General features: G+C 33.1%; 1 protein-coding gene across 10 annotated transcripts in view; it reads left to right on the forward strand.

Moving 5' to 3' along the window:
- Positions 1-7,173: 7,173 nt before the first annotated feature.
- Scrib (scribble planar cell polarity protein) overlaps positions 7,174-23,687 on the forward strand; it is a 163,809-nt gene continuing 147,295 nt past the window's right edge. For 6 of the 10 annotated variants that reach the window (XR_013002469.1, XR_013002470.1, XM_076383587.1 and 3 more), the window contains exons 1-2: positions 7,179-7,782; positions 8,030-8,147. Coding sequence is in view for 7 of the 10 variants with exons in the window: in XM_076383587.1 (XP_076239702.1) it covers positions 7,621-7,782; positions 8,030-8,147 (280 nt within the window). In the remaining 3 variants the exon portion in view is untranslated. Of the gene's footprint in view, positions 7,783-8,029; positions 8,148-23,687 lie in introns of all 10 variants that reach the window. The other 4 variants (XM_076383588.1, XM_076383589.1, XR_013002471.1 and 1 more) reach the window with 3 other exon arrangements.

Here is a 23,687-nt window from a genome sequence, read left to right on the forward strand (position 1 = left end):
GGTTATCTTTAATTTGTAGTTCATTTCTCAGAGTTTTTATTTCATCTCCTAGAATGGCACAGTGTGCTGTAATGTGTTGTGTATCCCGCCCTCATTCTATAGCGGCGCTGAACGTAAGCTCTTCAGGCACTAAATTTGAATTGTACTAGAAAGGAGAGCAAAGCTGAAGTTGACATTAGATGACAAAAATGTGAATTCAGACTTCAGGATTCTCAATTAATCAATAATTTCTTAGGAACGAATGTTTAAACAATTGATACTTGGCTTTTCCTCTCTTTCTCTAAATTACCAAAAAATCATTGCAGAGATGTAAAAACTCGTTATTATAAAATCAATAATTGTGAACGACGAATTAGAATTAATCTTATAAAACTAAACAATTTTGTAATTGGCTCATAGAAAACAAGAACATTTTTGTAAGGAACAAACGCATGTACAAGGAAATGAAAAAGACATTGATTTTTCATTCCTTAGACACACCCGAAAGAGTTCAGACGTATTCATAAATAAAACATTATTTTTCTTCGAATAGTTCAAATCATTTATTTTTAACAGTTAAAGTTACAGTTTTGAGTTACTGAGTTATTCGTTTGAGCTTAGAAGTTGTGAGTGCGCTCACAGCGTCGGTCGTCGTTCGCGAGCAGAGCGCTTTAGCGCTCCACGGGCATCGACCCACGTTCCAAGTTCCTGCAAACTCTAGATCTTCGAGTGGACCGCGTAACAAATGTGTTGTATGCAATTTAGGGATTTTCAGGAATGGGAAATGTTTACACCTGTGGATCACCAAAGCACTCTGCCCGCAGAAATAATTTAGATAATTTGCAACTCAAAATTGAATGATTATATTTTGTAAAGCAAGAAGTGTAAAAATGCGTCTGACCAGATTGCTTAACTGGGTTCAAGTGTTACAAAAAAATGGCTTTTTCAAATCAAAACAAATACATCTTGTTGATTTTTCTAAAGAACTTAGTTATTAAAAACCAATGAGAATATTACTTAATAATTAATAAATTCCTATTGGTTATCGTTTATCGATCTTTTATCTTACGAGTACATTACATTAAGATGCAATGAGTCTATTTTCTTAGAGAGAGAGAGAGGAAAAAGATGAAGTTTTTATGTTTTATAAAATGTTGCTAAGCATATATTGATTTATTAATTCATTACCTGAAATATCCTATTTGAAAATCTTCTAAACTAAATTCAAATTTACAAATTTATATTAACTTCACCCTTAACTTCTTTCTCTATTACATTCATGATTCAATTTAAACTTCGCGCCCCCTGAAGTTATCATTAACATTGTTACACAACAAATATGTTCTAAATCCTGGATATTGAGAGTGCACTCCGAAATTAGCTGAGACTGCTAACACTGCTGAAGCTCAACATTCAAATATTTACCCATTCCGAAATTACATTCTGTAGTTGTAGCACCGACAGTAGGATTGTAATTCGGGACGAAAATAATGGCAATTTTCAGCAGGTTCAAATTTCAAACTGTAGTCAAGTTAAGAGCTATATTTATATTATTCAAGCATAGATCTTTCAACAAATGCGGCAACAATTTGTAGCTTAGTAATGGAATTAGCAGCTTCATTTGATGATGAATACAATGAAAACGAAACGGACATAAAGTTACTGACGAAAATATGTTACTAATAATTAATAATAATTAATATAATAATATATATTAATATAATAATATATATTAATATAATAATAATTAATGTATTATTAATTCTAATAACAAGAATTGAATAATGCAGAACTTTCAAAAAACTTTAAACAAAGCAATAAGCTACGTGCCAGGACTCGCACGATCCTGTCGTTGCATCAACTAGACGAATAATGGGATAATGTGAAACTGTACGTTATACGTTAGCGTAGGTAAATGGAAACAGACTACATGTAGCATCCGCCATATGCATTGCTAAAGCAACACCACCTCTTACAGATCAGCAGAAATAGCTGGAAATGAGCAGCTCCCTAGGATCGACTTATATGAAAAAGGGATGTGATCACTACCTAAAGGCTCCTCTAGATATATTCATCAGTGTGGACGTATCTTAGACCTTAGATTATAATCATCCCCACCCCAGCCTGCAAAAGTACGAACTTCGAAAAAAATACTAGCCTATTCCTTTCTAACAGCACCCCTCGAAAATATCCTTTTGTATCCTCATCGTTTTTCCAAAAGAAATTAAAAACGAAATTTCAAATTTCATACATGAAAACACACCAATATCTTCTACAATATTACTCTTTTCGTATATCTGACTGCACAGAAAAATTGCACCTTTGCTATCCTTAAGTGCACCCTCCTTACTTTTCAAAATTCACAATACTTTATTTGAAATTAACAAGTAAGTGATTTCCTAAAACAGCAAGCGCAACTGCGCATGCACAACAAGGAAATAGGCGGGAAATTTAAACGGTTTAAAGTTCTTATACGTAATTAAAACAGAAAATTGAGTGAATCAATTAAAATTTTATGAATCTAACAGTATAAATCGAAAAGTATAAATCGAAGTAAAGGATATAGCTGATATGTTAGGAAACACACTGATAAATTACGAAAAGCCGTATACTGTAAAACGATCTCAATGTAAAATAAGTGACATTAGACTGTTTACCCTCCTAATTTTATATATTTGAATAATATTTTATAATATTCTAATATTAGACAGCCCTTACAATTTTACAAAAGTTGTAAGTATTTAAATAAGTATGTTAGGTAATCACGGCGAGGTTAAGCGGGCTTATGCAGTTCACATTATTCCTACAGTTTCTGATAAATTATCATTTTTATTAAAAAATATTAACTGAACAACAACAGTTTCGAATAATGGTTTCGTAGCTGTAACCAATTTATTAAATTAAAGTTGTTATATTATACTTGTCATTGAGGTAGAACATCCAGTCGGTACATTAGTTTTAGAAAGGTTCTTGTCTCTCATTCCATATTATTAGCTAAACTGTCTACCATCAACTTTGATGTCTCCTCTTTGATTTGATTTGAAGTTTTATAACGGATAGATTCCAAATAGTAAAACTTAATAATAAGTACATTGAATAGTTTAGTTAGTTCAGGTATCCCTCAGGGATCATATCTTGAATCTTAGTCGTTCAATGTTTGTCAACAATAACTGTAGGATTGTTATTAATAGTATATTTCTCCATTATACGGATGAAGTATAAATATTTCACACTATTGTATATAAATATGAAACAATTCTCTAATGGATTAATCTTTTGAACTAGGAAAAATGGTATTATCAAAACAAATAGATTCAGTATACCCAAGTGAATCTTAATGATTCACTATTGCCAGTATTCCTTTGGATATCATATTTACTTCCTATCTATTTTTTAATGATTACTATCAGAAAGTAAGCAATTTAGTTTTTTAGACACTTGATTCATTTATCGTTTCTCCGCCGATCTCTGTACTTTTTGCCACGAGCGGTCCACGCTTCGCTCGTGATAGTTGTACGTGCAGATACACCTGCTTGTACGTGAACGTTGAAGAGCGAGCGAGCTGGCCACGGTCAGACAGGGCCGTGGCCATTTGTCAAGGAAGTGAAGGAGAAGGATAGGTGACGGTAACGTATTGTCCCGTGCTGAACCCGCTGGCTCGGAATTCCTTCTATGACCCGAGGACCGGACCCCTTCGAGCTTCGGCTCTCTTTGTCTCTCTCCAATTTGCAGTCCCTATCTTTCTGTTCACAGGCAGGGGTACGTTACTTTTTCTACCCGAACCATTCAGTCGATGACTCCGAGAAAAGATTTGGGATGGAAAAAGAGAAGGACGAGTAAGCCCTTCCTTTCTACAAATCAAATTTTATATATCTTTGTTATAAATAATCGGAATCGTGTGGTGTTAGGTATCATTTTAATTGAGAGAACACAAAGTATCGATTGATATTGCTCGCGTGAAAATCCGATAGTAAATAAGGAACTTGACTTCTTCCGCTCTTTAATCCCTATTCTTGTACTTGTTGTTTATGGCCCTATTGTTCTCGGGAGTTCAATTCGAGCGCAAAAATTCCCATTGTTTGGTCACTTTGTGACGCACAAACGAAATAGTAGAGGTAGAAGCGCTTGTTGATCGCGAAGTCCAAAACGAGCTTCGGTCGAGCAATTTTGATAATGTGAATATAATAAAATTAGAAAATACTTGAGAAATTATTTAAAGAAACATTTATATCAAATAGGAAATGAAACATTAGTTCATTTACCAGCGGCAGAATTAATTTAGAAAAAAAATCATATTCGTATTCAATTATTCAAACACGTAATTAGTTCAAAATGACATTTAAGTAACATTTATGATCGCAATAATCATATTACTGCCATATGAATCATAGAATTAACCGTCGAGAAAGGGGTACAGAATTCTTCGATCGGTAACGGATACCTTGGTGCTCCCCTGTGTGTTACAAGAACGTAACAGACTAGGCAGGCGGAATTAGAGAATCCGTATTACGCTTGAGAAGGAGAAAAGCCATTCAAAGGAGAGCTGTTTGAGCCGCTCGCCCAGAGATGTGGAGTCGGCAGTCAAAATTTGCGACTCCAATCCTAGTTCCGATTTCTCTTTTTTTTTTTCTTACCTTCAATTCTGTCTCCGAATTTTGTATTTATAATAGTTTCTTAACATAATGAGTATATGCATGCATTGATGTAACTTACTGATATTAAAATGCTAAAGCTATTATTATCATAAATAAAGCAAATAAGATAAAACATTTTAATACATTTGTTTTTTATAAATTAAATTGCAGCTTTTAATTATACATTCGTGAAGAAAATTATTCACTTATTTTCAAGATATTTCTGATTTTCTGTCAATATATCTTTTCGTTTTCAACTAAGTTCAACTCGAAGTAATCAGAAATTGCTTCCAACTTCTAATTCTAACTCCAACTTTGACTACGACACCGACTACACAGCCCTACGCCTGCCTCAGACATGTTTTCTCCTTCCATATTGACTTTTCCCTCGCAGTCATCGCCTTAGCAATTCGAGTAGAAGTGGTAACCTACTATTCGTGTCTTACGAGAAATCCTCTAGAAACAATTAGGGGTAATGCTTTCTAGGTTTTCTCCCGTGACACGAATAGTACTCATACCCGTATACAAAAAGAGAGGGGTGCAAACTGAAGAGAGTTAGCGGGAGCCAAAGCTTGAAGGGATCTGGGCTTAGGACGATATGTAAGAGCAGGTAGGAAGTAGGAGTAAGCTCGAGCTAGTGTGTTCAACACGGGACGATACACTACCGTCACTTTCTTTTCCCCTCCATACGCCTGCCAAGTCAGATCCTGTCCGAAACGTGCCTAGCTTGCTCGTTTTTCAACATCCACACACAAGCAAGTGTATCTGTATGAACAGCCGTCACGGGCGAAGCGTGAACTGCTCATGCAAAGAGTACGGGGAAGCGATGAATAAATTCAAGTGTCTAAAAAACTGAGTTGCCTATTTTTTGATAGTGGCCATTAAAAGATAGATAGGAGGTAAATATGATATCCAAAGAAGGAATACTCACTATAGTGGATTGTAAGACAGTTGGATACATTAAATTTAAAATTGTTTTCGTGACTCCATTTTTCCAAGTTCAAGAGAATCTCTAGCAGAATGGTGTTATGTCTATTTACAATAGTGCAAAAGATTTTTAAGTTATCCTCATAAAGGAGAAATTTGGTATTACTAACAACCCTAAAGGTATCGTTATTAAATTTTACTATTTGGGATCTACCTGTTAGAAAACTTCAGATCCAACGAAAGCAAAGACCATTAAAGTTGATAGTAGATAGTTTAGATAATAATATGGAATGAGTGATAAAGGCCACTCTGGAACTAAATACTGTATTAACTCAATATCTTATTTCAATGGTATATATAATAGGTAGACTGTAATTTATTTACTGGTTATATTAAAACAGGCTGCCACAGAACTGTGTTGTTCTTCAGTTAATACATATTTTGACGTAAGGTTTCATTCGCTTGTCCACCTACAGCTAGAAACTAAAAGGTTGCTTTACTCTTAAATATGAAAGTAACAAGATTCAACTCCTGTATCTTAGAGAAGATACTTGTTGTGAAGAATTTGCTATAAATAAATTAAAGCATAGAAGAGACAATAAATTCACAGGTTTCTTAATGTAACAATCTAACCGACAAACCAACAGGTTGGGTAACCTACTCTTCCGCTTCTCATGATTAAATAATATGGCGATTCATCATCTCATTTGTATACTAGTATACTACATCATCATGAATATTTATTATTGTGTCATATTGCCATACCAAACGATTATTAACCACGCACATTAACCCTTGTGCTCTGTTTAACCTATTATCATATTCATATTCTTTGAACGATATGGAGCGAAAACTTCAAATTAAGTTAAATAAATAGTTTACAGACATTTTACAACTAAAAATTTTGTACGCTGACGATGCAAATAATTATTAAGAAGAAATCGATTCATTCACACTTGTTTAGGTTACAGAGTTGACAATTCCATGATAGGTTATAACAAACGTTTAAAAGGTATCTAGAACGGAGACAAGATCTCAGTATTTCCACTTCTGGCCGACGAGGGCAGCAGTTTCGAGGGTTTTCAGATAAAACGATCACTCTGTATGGTCTAAGATAGCCATAGCCACGCATGCGCACTGGAAGTTGGGGCCTGAAAAACGCTGAAGTTTCGCCTCTATAAGAGTACTCTATGGTTATAATATTATTTTTCAAGGATGAATAAGATTTGTGTATGTATGTTCCATTTTTTTAGTTGTATTTATGAAAACGTGAATTTGCATAGAAATCTGCAGGAGAGTAATATACATAAGTGATAAGAGTAATATTTGTATAAAATGATTGTATTTTTTCAAATAAAATCATAGATACGTATATTCGTACTGTAGCAGATAGATGGCAGTATTGATGGTACCATAACTCCCCTCCCCTCTTTCGTCTTTTCTCATTGCTTTCCTTAGAGAAAATATAGACCTTTTTTTCTTTCTTTTCTTTCTTTCGTTAAAAGAAAAATTTTTCTTTTCTTTAAGGAGGTTTCCGAGCTCCAAACTCGCCCCTACATGTCTATGTTCTGCCAGGTCAGCCGCCATTATAGGGACCACATGTACACTCAGCTCCGATGATTCTGGTCGCAACGACACATTCTCTCTCTTTCTTACAAAGAAGCCACTCAGAATTGTATGGTCTGGGTGTACACACAATATGGTTCCTACAATGGCGACTGACCGGGCTGAACCCCCTTCCGTCTTTCCTTAGAGGTATCCGTACCGTCGAACCACTTCAGGCTCGGTTCTTCACGTTCATGGTCTTCTCCGAGCATCATATTTGTTCACGGTAGTGCGTCGCTTTAAAGCAATGTGATCAGTGGTTTATGGACGTGATGACGTCAGACTTGGTGGTATAAGCCGAGAGCATGTTTAAAGCCGAGTAGGGCGTGAAAGTGTTTGTCGTTCCGCTCGTTTTCTTTCGCCGTCTTTCAACCTAATCCACAAATATGTTCAAATAGTAACGTGTGCCGCTGTGAACTTACGGGACAATTATGTTTGGTGCTGTTTTAACGTGATTGATAGTGAAAAGGATATCATGTTCCGCTGTATTCCGATTTTCAAAGGGTGTAACAGGCAGGTGGAATACGTTGACAAGCGTCATTGCTCTCTGCCGAGCGTCCCCGATGATATTTTACGATATTCCAGAAGCTTAGAAGAGCTTCTGCTGGACGCGAATCACATCCGTGATCTACCGAAGGTGGGCAAATAACAATAAAGTACTAATTTTCCGTCTTTAACGTACACTTTTCTCTCCTCGTCCCCCCTTCCCCCCATTCTTCCATTCTTGCGTTCTCGCTTCCTCTTTCTATTGCGTCCGTGACGTACCATTCCATAGGTTGTAACGTGCCAACAAAGTGTATACGCGCCCAACATTCGAGATAGGGTAATTCATTGAGTTACATTTATTATGAATACAACAGCACTTTCCTTTTTCTTCTTTGTAGAATTTTTTCCGGCTACAAAGGCTACGCAAGCTTGGATTGAGTGACAATGAAATTCATCGCTTGCCACCGGATATCCAAAACTTCGAAAACCTCGTAGAACTGGACGTCTCCAGGAATGGTGAGTGATTAGTTTTAGTAGACTATTTAGTCGTTATGCGTTTCGCGGTCCTCTGAGTTTTACTATTTCGTTGCTTAGGCAGGAATTAGCCGTCTCTTTGTTTTGGGATTATATTTTTTCGGAGCACGGATCAACTAGTAGTAGTGTTTGTACACCGTTCCGAATGAAACGTACATACATAGATGTTTCGTAAACTCTGTCGTTCATTGAAAATAAAAACAAGGCTGAACGAAACGAACAATCGATCAAAGGAATCTTATCTTGATTGTCGTATTAAATAGAGAACAGCAATTTACGACAAGCATTAATGGCTTGATCTTATTTCTATCTACTTTTTTTTTTATTAATCAGTATATGTAATCGTGAAATTACGAAGATAATTTATTTAATAAGTTTCTAATTATATTTCGTCATTCCATTATTAGAATTACGCATTAATTTCAAGTTTTTAGTGTTTATGATTTTTCGTAATATTTTAGGAAGATCATCTTGTGTTTCTACTACGAATCACAATATTGTTTCTGTTTAATTTCAACATAAATGAACCTTTTAAGAGCAAAGAGGTATCCCCATCATTGTTTAGGAAACTATCTTGACAGTGACCGGTAAAATAATTATAGTCGCTTTCACTATAAGTAATTCGTATTTAATTCTAGTCACTTTGATTAAAGACAATTTTTTCCGCAATTTTAATTTTTTTCTGAAAATGAAATCTTTCTGCTTAAAACGTGACCAAACATAACGTAAATTGGACTATTTTGAGTCTTCTAAATGATTATTCATTCTGTATTATCAGAATATTGGTATATGATTTTAGGTTGTTGTCGACTTATGAATTTCAAGAGAATTTTAAAGAAATAATAAATTTCTTATTGGAAAAGAATTTCATTCGAAAAAATAATCATAAAAAATAGATTTTCTTAATGTGCTGTACAATTTTGAACAACTTTAAGAGATAAAGAAATGCAGTCGCTTTGAAAAAAATGTTCGTTTTTTCTAAATAAATCAATTTTAGAAATTTTGAAAAATCCAAACTATTGAAAAACTCGTAGGTTATATTATATATAGATAATTTTGTAAAGAATGATGTGCAAAATTTGTATGTTGGTCGAATAATAGTTTGAAAGATGTGCAAAAACGTGATTTTGAAAAAACCGCGGCTAAAGTTTGAACTGAAAGTTTGAAATTTTTTACGATTATTTTACATACGACGCAACATGCTCCTTTTGTTGTAACTTCGTTAATTATTCGAATACCCAAAAATTCTCATACTACAATATAAATATAAACGCAACAATATACACAAATAAAATTTAAAGTATACATAAAAAATTGTTCGATACTTTTGTAACTATTAAGGCCCAAAATTGCGTAAACGCAATGTTATTAAAAAACTAAGTGCATACATCCTCTATATTATACATTTTATGCATTATTTTGTCGGAATAAAGAAACACTTTATATGTAGTAATAGACATTACATAGACGAATCTAAATAAAAAAGATCTACAAAAAAGTCTGACATACAAGAAATTGGTGTAAGCTAGTGTTATAAATATATTTATCTTCAAAACGTTGTAAAATCTAGATCAGAAAAGAGAAATAATTGCAAACAAAATATTAAGCTAATATTTAGGGACCCCCTTTCAGAGCAATAATATAAAGAAACATAATTCAATAATGTTCAAAAACAAAACAAGTGCAATGTAGTGTTTATGCAACTTTGAACCTTGATGGGTTAAATAAGAATAACAACACAAGTTTCTGAATAAAATATTTCTCTGGTGTAAGTAACAGCAGACAGCACTATTTATGACAATCAATTTTTGTCCCATAATTTTCTTACAATTTGAATGAACATAAGCAGAATAAATTGTTATCTAAAATTCTCAATGTGGTACAATTTATTATTATTATTTATTAAACCAGGATTTATTACCAATTTTGACTTGCTTTAATCAGCAAGATCACATTAGATCCGCTGCAGACGAGCGTTTTCTTTGCCACCGCGCTGTGGCAATTCGTCGCGATGCGTTGTAACAAGGACAGTTCTCAATATTTAATTGTGGAAAACAAGGAAAGACATACAAACGCGACAACTTGTTGGCACGTCTGCGTATTTTCAAAAGAACGCAGATGCTGTTTCGCTGCTACAATTTGTCGCAAAAGTGTCGCCTAGGTTCCGCGTTCATACATGTCTTTTCTTGTCTTCTACAATTAAAAATTGGGAATTGTCCTTGTTGCTACAACGCACAGCGGCAAAATAACGCTCGTCTGCAGCGACCCTTTAGTTCATTGTAACCTTTCCCATTAAGAAAAAATGAAAATGATAGAAATTCAAATTTTATCAAACGAGTTGACAACAGTGTTTCCAGCTCGTGTGTCGAGCAATAGCGAGCCTGCCAGCGACTGATCTTTTCCCTCGCGATTCTTTCTCCGTTTCGAATCTTATTTGGACAATTTTTATAATCAAAATGTGAAATAGATTCGATATTTCAATTTTGCAGCTTCTATTTCATTTTTTCGAATTTAACAGGACATTTCGTTATTTTAGTCTCCAAATAAAATACAAATTTGAAATTGTCTATGCTAAAACCAGTTTCACGAATAAATTTCATGAAGAACTAGATGTTTCGTTTGAATATGTTAACACGTTTAAAAATCGATTTAATAACGTTGCAGAATTAAATTTTATTTATGAAGAAACGTGTTATTCAGACAAAAGTGAAAATACTTCTATTTTTTATGTTTCCACTTCCGTAGAAAGTGATGTAAATTGGGGGAACATTATCAGATTTTTGTAACATTTTGTTATGCAAGTATACTACAAAAATTGAAGTTTTTTTTTTAACATATGATAATTAACTGGAGTAATATTGGCAGATCATATAAAAAGCAATAACAATTAAAATTGTACCGATCTGACAAGGGAACTAGCCGAAGTGATAATTTTTTGTTTTAATGATACTCGACAAGTTTGTAGTGTAATCGAAAATATTCAATACGTATTTCTTACATAGATTTATATCCATGTTATATTTCCATGTGGAAATCATATTTCATCTAATATCTCGGAAGTCATCTTTTAACTAGTCGTGCATGCATTTTTGAACGTCGAATCCATCTATCTAAACAGTGTTTAAAAACATTTGTTTAAGAAATATTCTGGAAAATGACGTACTTTTGATTATTCTTGCGGCAAAGTATTAATTAAGTTTTTCACAAATGTATACGTGGATACTATAGCCCGAAACACAAAATACGGATATTTTGGAACTTTAAATCTTTACGTTGTAAAGGAAATAATTGCGTTCATAGTTTATCCGCGTTTCATGTGAAACTGTCCTGGAACGAATAATTTCAAGGTTTTTTTTAACGAATAGATATTTCCAAAAATGCAGAATCGACTAATTTAAAATTGTTTTTTCTTTATGCAATGGTTTCTGAAATACTAGGTGAAATATGGTTTCCATCCCCAATCTTAGGGGCAGCTTTTACGCGGCTCTCGTCCGTGACTGGTAGTCGATTCGGCTGCTTTTGCTCTCGGTCGCCAAGATAATTGATACACGATCGAAGAAGCAAAACCAAGGGTCCGTCGATGCTCAAGCTCGATTCCCGAAATCAATGACGTTACAAAAGACAAGGATTGCATTAGGGATTAAGAATAGGAAAAATTGAAGTTTCTTATTTGCAAACGGATTTTCACGTAAGTAACACCAATCAATTCCTCGTTCTCTCCCGATGAAAATGACATCGAATACGACATGATTCCGATTATTTATAGTAAAGATACTTAATAACTTAATTTGTAGAAAGAGCTTACTCGTCCGTGTTCCGATTTATTATTTTGCTAGATATAATTCATCCTTTTTATATTGACTGATGTTACTTGCGTGAAAATCCGTTTGCGAATAAGAAACTTCAATTTTTCCTATTTAAATCCCTAATGCTATCCTTGCTTTTTTATGGCCCTCTTGTTCTCGGGCGTCGAGCTCGAACGCAATGGTTCTAAAAATTGGTTTCTCAGCGGCACATATCAAACGAGATAGTGGGGATAGACGGCGGCTCTCGTCCGTGTAGACGAAACGGCTCTCGTCCGTGTAGACGAAACGGCTCTCGTCCGCAACATTACTGTATGCCGATATCAAAAAAATGTGTCGAATATTTTCGACTACTGTACAAACCTGCCAAGTATTATCAAAATCGGAAATTATCACTTCGGCTAGTTCTCTAATGAGATTACATTGACATTTAAATTCGTTTATTTTGAAATGTCTAATCCATTAATTTTTTTGGTTTAATGTAAGGATTAATTTATTTTAGACTTAATTAGTTAATTAATGCAATCGAAGATAAAAAATGGTTAATTACTAGAAATTAATCTTTTACACAGTTACTTTCATTTTAAATTAAATTTAATTGTTTTCTTGACTAACTACTTGAATATTCATATTTATCATATTGTAAAGTTTTAAATTTAAAATTTTTTATAGCTTTTAATTAAATATTCAAATTTTCAAATTCTTGAGTACCTAAATGCTTAAATATCCAAATCTACAAAATTTCTAATTTTCAGACCTCTAAAACTACAAAAATACAAGAATTATATAATATAGCCTCGTTAAAAATGTATGAACTCATAACAACCTTACTCTGTGCTGCCAATGTTCCTCCAATTTATCATACAAAATACCATCATTATCGTGTTATTTTTAGTACAAAAAAAACTTAGGGAAAATAAAATAAAAATTTTATTCATAAATATCTCATCTCTTATCGCTTTTGTTTGTCGACTGCATTGTTAGCACTTTGTTCTTAAAATGGCCTTACAAAACAAAACTAACGCGTTAAATTACACGATTAATGTGGTCAATTGACATAATCAGATTTTAACATAATTCGGGTTCGAAATGCATCTTTTTGAATACTCCCTGATTACTGTGTAACATGTTGCACCAGCCTGTTGAAAGCACATGTGTAGACCTTGTCGATCAATGCCAGACAAAAAGAATTCGTTGTAGGTTCATGTTGTAAATCGAAAGAATTACGTAATTTCCTGCGAGTATTCACTATTGACGATTCGTTTTCATGAAATGTTTTAATCACTGAAACATATTACTCAAGGACAGTTAGTGTTATATTAGTGTTATATATTACACTAAATTACATTAAATTACACAAATATTAGTGTTATAATAGACCAATCCGTCAATATTGAAACCTACACCAAAAAACATTTAAAATGTGAAAACACTAAATAATAAAGTTCGTTTGAACTCTGGTTACCACAAATAATTTCCAAAAAATTAATCCACAAACAATTTCCAAAAAAATTAATCCACCCTAAAGAGCATTCAAAAGATTATTCCCATAGAAAATCCCCCCAAAAATAAATCGCTCCAAAAAACATCCAAAAGATATTAATCTCCTGCAAAAAATATCCAGAAGATTTTCAATAACCCTCGAAAAAGCATCCAAAAGAAGGTTAATATTTTTTGGGTTTTATTTTTGTCGATTAATATCTTTTAAAGGTATTTTTGGTTTTTTTTTTTCATATCTTTTGAATGCTCTTTAGGGTAGATTAATTTTTTTGGAAATTGTTTGTGGCAACCAGAGTTCAAATGAATTCAACTACCTAGTGTTTTACATTTTAAATGTTTTTTGAGAGGGATTTCATTTATGTTTGCTATTGAAATGTAGAAAATTATTATTTCTATACAATACAGCGTGACCATGTGTCTTTTCGTACTTATTATTGGTACGTATTGTGATTTCTAATAATCTAGTGTGATATGTTTTCTAAGATAAATATATAAGCGTCTTTGGCACCTCGTGACCAACGTGTCTGATGAATGTTACAGTCAACAGCATGCATCCATCTAAAATTCTTTTATCTTAGGAGACAAGTATAATGTCCTTTATGAATAGATTTGCCACGATGAAGTATAGCACTAATAACTTTGTACGTCTTCGAAGCTCTGATGACATACTTATTAATTTTTGGAACGATTATTAATACCTGATTTCTCATGAGCAACCTCTCCTCCAAAATTTAAAATTGTTTCAACTCACTCTCTATTGTATAACGATTATACATAATTATTTTACTACGTATAATTTCTGTTATTTTTTTATTATTATTGTTATATTAGCTTTTATTATTAATATTTTCGGTTAAAACTTGACGGATTTTGACAACTTCCTAGCTACATAGCTGAAGCCCTCTAGCCGCAAAAATATGAAAGCCAGAAAAAAGTATGCCCGCCGACGATACTGAGCATGTTAAAAATTACTCTTGCACGTAAAGTTAATATCTCGATATCTTAGCTCTTCCTATCCCAGTTTACATGTGTAAGGGCTCGTTTTACCTGTACGGTGATACTTAGTACTGTGGCAATCGTAAAAATCTATTACACTCTGCGTTAAAAAAATAAATCGTTACTAAAGTTTTTGGATGTTTTGGTTGCAGAAAAGACACTGCTAGCGCCACGCGTCACTCAACTATTTTGAAATATTTATGACACGTACTATATTGAATTCTTTATTATAAATTGTTAGTACACGAACTATACAACAGTCAAACCATAACTAACAATTTATTAACGCTGTAGAGAAAAATGGATATGAAACAAAATGGTGCCTTTAGGAAAAAGATATTAAATAAAGTAAATTACTACTAAAACTAAAACTAAAAATACTACTAAAATTGACAATTCAAAAAAACGCTATTTTCTAATTTTACTATCATGAATTATTTTGATAAATATCCTATTGCTCATTATAAAAAATTTACTAACTAAATTTTTAAATAGTAAAATTTAGTCAAAGAACTCTTTAAATATAAATCACAAATTTTTTAAATAGGGACAAGAAAATCATCTATTGTAAATAACGCATAATTATTCCTTAGACAAATTATTAAATAAAACTGCTTTTTATGTCAATATTATTTATTTAATAAATGTACGTACGCACACAGACAGCGCCTTATCAGTACGTGAGCTGGAGGCTGATTATCGACCGTATGCCAGTCCCTTAGAAACCCTGATAGTGTTAACTAATTGTAAGATAACTCCACCGTCACGTAAATAATTTTTTTCTAAGTTCATAAATGTATAGTTTTCTGCTTTTCCTGAAAAACGTGTATTTTCTTGTGTTGTGTTACTTTTGAAATACATACATGTGCGATATGTAGAATTGTTTAATGTTTTAGAGATTTGAAATTCGCCCAAACCTACCAATGTACATATTGTAAGTATCCAAGTGTAGGGAAGATCAGGGACAAACGTAACACGAAGCGAATGTAACAAACGTTATAACACAAATACTAGTCGACCAATAATCTCGTGCTTCCATGCTTGCATGTCATTTCCATCTTTCCTCCACCTTAGTTTTTGGCAACATGCGATAATAAGTAGTCCTTTATATTCTAACGTTTTATTGAAATCGTGTATTAAAATTAAACTTATAGGGTCTGTTTCAATTACATATTCTTTTGCTCTGGATTCATAAAACTCTGACTTTTTTTGTATTATATTCAATAGATATTGACCTTATAGGTGGGTATAAAAATTGTTATAATTATATGTTAGATTAGTATGTAGAACACGTTCATGAGAAATACTGTTAGTAGGGATAAAGGTAAGAAGTTGTTACATTTGTCCTGATTGTAACTTGCTACTTTCTTCTGTTTTTTGCTTTACTGGAAAATTTATTAAGGAAAGAACTTGTTAAGTCACATTTCCTAAATTCTACAGACCAGCAGTTTTGAAGTTTAAAACAGAATACTACAAAATAATAAAAACTAGTCGTGCAATCAGTGTAATCAATGTTTTTCAATACAATTATTAGAAACTATTTAAACTTTGAGTTTCTTGTTGATTTATCAAATTATTCTTCTGTTTCGCATGGACTTGTCAACTTATTTCCCTGTATATCCATGATGAAACTAATTATTAATATCTTGGGACTTATCAAGAATTTTTGTTTTTTAACTTTTACATACAATAGAAATATTCCCTTTTGACTACCATATGACATAAAAAACGAAAAATTGACAAAAATGGACTTACCTTCAAATACGGGATTAATGTTTACAGAATGTCCAACATTCGTAAAAGAAATACAAATCGTGAGCTGGCTTCTTAGAAATCTATGTTAAGTTTATGTTGATATTTATACTTATTTTTACGTTCAGAATAAGTAGAAATACCTTACAAAAGTATTTTTTCTATTAATTAATTTAATTTTCAAACTTAAATAGGATGTTATCGTCGTCCTTACTTCATATTATCGCATGGGGTATGGACAAAAGTAACAAATGACACACTTTAAAGAAGGTTTATTTAAAAAAATTGATGTAATATATTGCTAGTTTTTTGTTTTGATTATATTGTGTAATAATGTAAGTGTATTGTCTTGTACGACTTTTTTAATAGTTCTATAAAACTTAGAACTTACACAGTCAAAAACCGAAATTGTTACGTTTGTCCCTGATCTCTCCTTCTATGTACCTCTATGAAAGAAATTTCCTTTCAGTGGGACAGAGCAACTGTGCCCTTGAAGTAGGGTGATTTATATCTAGACTGCGAATCTTCATGTATGGAAAGAAATTTCAATGTGCAAGAAAGTACAGAATCCGCATAAAATGCAAAAATTTATGAAATATCAGGTGTTACATACACTTTATAGCATTTTCAGGACGGAAAAAACTTTTAGTTGAATTTCACTTCTTTAATTATATTCATAAAAATAGGAATTTGCATAAAAATCCGTATGAATTTAGAAGATAGTAGGTATATTTGTATTATGAGCGGCAGATGTAGATACATATTTCTATCTTCATTTACTTTTTCTCTTTATGAACACTAAAGGAGGGAGAAGGAGAGGGAAAATTGGGAAGAATGAGAGAAAATGAAAATCAATGAGGCACAACAGGTGATTGTATAGTCTGTAGATGACTCTACCACACAGTCTTTCTTTTTCTTTGATGTATGTATTACCTTTTCAGAAATAGCTGACAATTAGGAGTCTGCAAATTAGAAAGAATTTTTCTTTTTAATCAGTTTCTTGATAGAAAGAAATAAACAAGCCACATTCTTCTTTTATAAATGACAGATCGTCATGTTTAGTTGCTTATGTTCTATATTTCTTTTTCAGTTTTGTAAACTGAGAAGTCAGTTAATCACGAATGAAATCTATAAAACATATCGATAGTTAGGTATTATCTTTAGTCTTGAAAATAGAGGACGCTATGGGATATGAAAAAATACAAAATTTTAGTAGGTGTAATTTTAAAAGTCACACACTTTTTTGTTGAATGATATGATATCATTAATTATATTGAACTTTTTATAATTGAATTGCTACTTGGTCCTATTCTATCGTGCATCATTGTAGAAAAACGTCTTTTGACTGATAAGAGTGTTTGTCCCAAAGGGTCTGGCAGGATAACGGGGTCAAAAGTGCCCTTGAGCCGATTTTTGTTCCCCAGTCAGACACTTTACTCATTGTACCACGCCGGCTGTTGAAAAATTGGCTGATCCTGAATATAAAGCGCTCACATGTGTCATTTAATCGAGCTATTTAAAAAATTCTCATACTTATCCATTATTCTTTACAATGTAAAATGTTAAAAATTACATAATATACTTACCGTATAAAGATGATGTAAAAATCAAATGTATTTATCACGGTTTTGGCCAAAATACTCCGAAAAATTCGGTTTCTGATTTTTTTAACCACGGCGCACCCTGTCGAAAAATCTGAAAAAATTGAGAATAATAGTCGTATCATTATGTAGTTACTGTAAAAATAAGAAAGTGGTCATTTTTAAACTTCACTACAAAATCTGCATTTTTTTGGTATTTTTTTCAGTTTTTCATTTTTTATGCTTAGCATTCGCAACCGTAAAATCTAAAAAAATTCTCCAACATGTATCACCATATCATCCATGTTATAGAATTTTTTCAGAATTTTCGCATTGTGTTAAATAGGGCAAAAACCGATATTTTAACCCCCCCCCCCCCCCCCCCCCCCGTAGAGGGTTGAAATTAGCACAGAATGTTAACTTTTGATACCCTATCGAATGCCACATTTTCGACAAAAATCGACTCAAAGGCACTTTTGACTCCCTTGTCCTGCTAGACACTTTGTAGTATAGTTTTCAACATAAATTATAAGTAATATAAGTAATCTATTATTTTATCAAAACAATTAATGGGTTTAAATATGTATGCGACTCAATTATACACTAATCATATTTATTTTACCATTTCTTTGTAATATATTTTATTTGTATTCGAATTCAGTACTTGTGGATAAAATAGTGGCCTAATTTAGGTGATCATGTTTTATTATAATATTATGAAAGATGCAGTAATAATATGCTTTACGCATTCTTTCTCTTTTGATGTTTCGAAAACAAAATTTGAAATGAAAATTTATATGCTTCAAAGATACAGTATTACGAGATTTGGAGGTTATAGATACTGTATTTGATGAAACTGCAAATATTTTCACTAAAACATTGCAACTTATAAGTTAATAAGATATGTTAAACCTTAAATTGTTTAGCTGTGTAAAAAGGAGGAATTGTAGAAATGATTATTCATTGAAACGATTATGCCCTCCGTACATCCATTATATTAGAGTACATCCAAATATTTTAGTATTCGAACATTATATAAATAGAGTGTTTCTTAGAAAATTTGTCATTTCTTCTCGTAAATACGTATTTTTACATATAATGTATTCTGATGATAATGATTTATTATGAAATTAGCATTTAGTACAGCAGGAGTGAGGCCTGACCTCCACGTACTATTTATTAGACAAACCGAAAATTATGAGACGCAGAAATGAGAAGAATAAGCCACTAGTTGACCCAGTAATTGATCACTGACTAACTAAGAAATGTCGATTCTTCTAGTGAAAAACTACAGTTAAATTGAAAGAAAGAAAGAAAGCAGTTATTTTTGACACCCAATTTGCGTACTGTTTGAAATTAACGATACCAAAAAAAGAATTTGGTAGGTACATCCACTTTAAAATTATTTTTTAATAAAAAATTCAAGGTTTACACTAGATGGGGTCAGCATTTTGCGACTGGGAGCAGTTGTCGATAGAGTAGAAGATTTAGTTGTTGATCAGCACGTGGGTAGCGGAAGAAAAGGTTAAGCGGGGTTAAGTGAATACAAAAGAAAATTAATTAATCAAATTAAATTTAAAGAAAATGTTACTAAAGTAGTTACAATAGTTTTTTTGTAATAAAAAATGAGTAAATTCAGCAACGAATATTTAAGGAAAATTATTAGCAAATCAACTTTCAAACATAAATAAATGAAAAAACAAAATAAGAATATAAATTAATAAGATTATTTTGAAGTGAGCTGGTAATTTAATTTTTCAAATTAATTATATAATAAGTTTAAACATTTTTATAATATCATACAAGCTTCTTTAATATCAAAATAAATATTTTAAAATGTTAGTATTTACTGAAGTGATAGACTATTGGATACTAACCGAGTACTGGGCCAACTATTTTATTGATCATTCGTTCGTGCTATCTTCTACACCAGGTGTGATTACTCTAGGCTGGGTGCAGATTGAACGAATGAAATAAGCGAAGACTGACTGAGCATACAAGAATGAACGTTGATCCAAGGTGTAGCAAACTGTTGCGCGTTGTTCGCCGCGTGATCCCGTACGGCCTTGGATCGATCCAAGAGCTGTCAGTACATCTCACCTGAAGAAAAGTTGTCATCTTACCTACGCTTTTTTGCAAGGGGTAATATATTTTCAGAATATCAAAACGACTGATATTGGCAATATCAAACATAAAATTCACTCAAACCTAAATTGCAAACAGCGAACAGTAATAAGAATTAAAATTGAAATTGAGAAAATAAAATCGAGGTAAAGTTGCTAATAACTTAAGTAGTTGAAGCGATATTTAACACCTAATTAAAAGAAATAATCCCTGAAGTGTACCAAATTTCGAACGGCTACAAACGACTGAACCAATGTTGCTTCGTTTTATCTCATACATATTTGTACAAGGGCTCTATAGTTAGGTGCAGACTAGTGCACGAACGTGATAGAAGAATTGAGAGAAACTAAAGGACTTGATAGAAATAACGAAAGCAGGAACGTTTTAACAAAAAACTATAGCTAAATGAAAACTGTAACGAACTAAACTTTAGTGGAACCTATAGTTTCATTTACTTTAGAAATCTAAATACAACAATTTTCAAATTTTTTAATCACAACATGTCTGTCTACTTCGAGCTCCTTTTTGGTACTGGTCTTCTTTTCTTTCCTGTTTCCTTGACAGCCCGTTTGATTTAGATCAGTTGCAACTCATCATTGTCAAATTTCAGTATAGATAACACCGCTGAAAGTGCTGACATTAACCAACATGAATGAGATAAGCCAAGACCGAACCGAATGCTTTGGCTTGTCTTATTTGTATTCATGCTCAACTCTATACTGAGCTATACTACCATGATCACATTAACTTTTCGTACACTCGTTTCCTTTAGTCCACGTTATCCTTGTATATTTTTCAGCAGTTCTAATTCTCTTTGTACCAGGTTTAACTTTTGCTCCATCATCTTCTCTCGATGGCACAGCTTAGCTTCCCATTTGTTCGCTCGTTGTGGATTCTCAATGCTTTGTTCGCACGGCCGCGAGAAAGTGTTCGAATCGCTCGAGGAATCAAATTTATTCAGTCTGGTGATCAATTTGATTCTTCTTTCCGCTGTTACTAATCCCAGATCATATAATTCGTCTCAATTGTACATTGCAATCATATATAAAAAAATTTCACTTTTCAGATCTGCTATTAACATTAGTTCACAAGTAGCGAAAGAAGCAGTGAATCTACAGATTATCCTTAGACTGTAAACTGCGTCTTATAATACTATCATACTTTCAGTATTTATTACTATTTTCTTAATATTAATAAGTATACTAAAACATTACTGTTTCACACTTCAGAAAACAGTATGGCTTAAATCCTTACTGACATGTACCTATGTATTATGGAACTGCAATTATTGTAGAATAAGTTAGTTCCTTTGTTTCTTTGAAAAGTCAGAAAATAAATTCCGTTCAACATGCACAAACAAAAATTTCATACTGATTCTCAAATTAAAAACGTCCACTAACCGAAAGAGTAATATAATGAACGATAACAACTGTTGTGAAAAGGTGTCATAATCTTCATAATACTTTCCATCATTGTAGAATATATCACTATTGTGTACATGTAGATCAAAACCTTAGTGTATCTACTTTAATCTTATCTCATATTACCTAACCCAGACCTATCGTCTCTTCTAATATATAAAAGTATTTTATTTTATATTATAATTCAAAAACAAAATTTCTTCTACATTGTCTGCTTGTAATTTTGATCGCGTGATTGCAATGCTATGTTTGGAATTAGAAAATAACTACTTACTTGAAATTTGAGTAACGGAAGAGGTGAGAAAATTTCTTGTTCCTTTCCTTTCCAAAATTTGCAGAATTGTATATTGTAGCATTTTCACCAATTCGCAACATCTGTATTTCTCGGTGTCATTTCTGCGTTCAAATGTTAGGTTGTCCGGAAAGTTCTTTTTGCGTTCGTCGCTCGAGGCTTTATCTTGCTGTGCTTAAGTAAACAAACAATCAGATCACTCTACCGTCAATTACTGGTTACTAGTCATCCTCTGGCAGTAGAAGAGAACAATTCTCAGCGTTAGTAGAAAGTGTATTGAGTGTTTTTCGCGTTGTGAAAGATGGAAACCCAATAGATGCATTTGCGTTATGATATGTTTCACTGCTTTCAAAAAAGCAGTACCTCTGAAAACACTGCAAAGGAGATTTGTGACGTTTATGGGGAACAGTCTATAACTGTTCAAACAGTTCATAAGTGGTTTAGAAGGTTTAGAGCCGGAAATTTTAATCTTAAAGATGAAGATTGCAGTGGCCGTCCATTCACCTACCTTGATGAAAACCCAAGATCTAGTGTTCGTGAGATAACAAATGCTTCAAACATACCGTGAACAACGGTTCACGAACATTCGACAAAGCTTGGATACGTTAATCGCTACAAATTTGTGGGTTCTCCATGAACTGACGGAAAGCAATCGAATCTCGACATGCGATTTATTCATTCAACGTGACAAAAGAGAGCCGTTTTTAAAGAGGCTGGTTACTGGGGATGAAAGTTGGATCCTCTATGACCACACTGCACGTAAACGATCTTGGTCTCTCGAAATAAGAGTCCTTTAACGGTAGCAAGATCTGGACTTCAACCGAAGAAAATATTGCTGTCAATTTAGTGGGCCTAGAAGGGTGGTTCTTTAATACGAGTTACTTCCGCAAAGGCAAACGATTAACAGTGAGAAATATTGCATTCATCTCGAAAAATTTAAATCATTGCAAAACAATGATAGCTTCCAGAATTGGTGATGATAGATTCCAGAATTAGTGAATAGATGTGGCGTCGTGTTCCACCTCGATAATGTGAGGCCACACATTTCTTTACCCGTTCGAATGAAATTTTTAGAGCTTGATTGGGATGTTTTACCACACCCTCCATACTCTCCAGACCTTGCACCATCGGGTTATTATTTGTTCCTTTCTCTACAAAATTTTCTTTGCAATAAAAAATTCACATCAGTTAATGAAAAAAAAACGGCCTCGAGGAATATTTTAACAGTAAGCCAAGGGAAAGAGGGAGGGAAAGTCGATGTGGCTAGAATGGTTTGAGTGAGTTGGCCGTACGTACAAAGTAATATTGTTGCGAATATTGGGTATGTATGTATGTACAGCACGTAATGTTCAACCGCTAGTAGTTAGTGCTATTATATTGTTAGTAAGGAACCACAGGGTAGTACTTACTTTTATCATGAATATTTACTGCTGTAGGAACGACAAACTGACAACTCACGAGCTTTGTCTACTTTTTTGTTTTATTCAGGCGTAGAAATGTTTCCTCTTTTGATTATAGAAACATGAACTCGACGAGTTTTTCAAGAAGCCGCGAACATTTGTGACACATGTCGAGTTTTCCTACAAATATTCCCGTTGTGTTTGCAGTATTCTTCCAAATTTTTTTTTGTGTGTGGATTTAGACCAGAAGATTAATCGGAGGGTGGACACGTTCACCCTTTCTACTCTGAAATTTCTTTGGGTGTCTTTTAATTTGCCACCTAGATTGTAAAGAGTAGGCAGGTTTAGTGTTATTCAATAATACCCTGGTATGGTTTTTCAATATTCGTGGATGAGAGAATCGTGATGTGTGGATGTGTAAAGGGAACAGTTAACACGAAGGTGGACATATTAACCCTTTCTATCTTATAATGAGTGTTTTGAGTTGGCCTACAGATTGCGACGAATAGACAAGATTATTGTTATTCAATGATATACATCAATTTTAACTTAATTTTACATCCTGTAGCTCTATTGAGTATCGTAAAAGCGCCGATCAGTTGTTCGACGGTGAGTGATCACACCCCTCCCTTAAGGTCGCTTCCCATTGCTGTA

The sequence above is a fragment of the Calliopsis andreniformis genome, chromosome 8, assembly GCF_051401765.1.
Source record: "Calliopsis andreniformis isolate RMS-2024a chromosome 8, iyCalAndr_principal, whole genome shotgun sequence".
NCBI lineage: Eukaryota > Metazoa > Arthropoda > Insecta > Hymenoptera > Andrenidae > Calliopsis > Calliopsis andreniformis.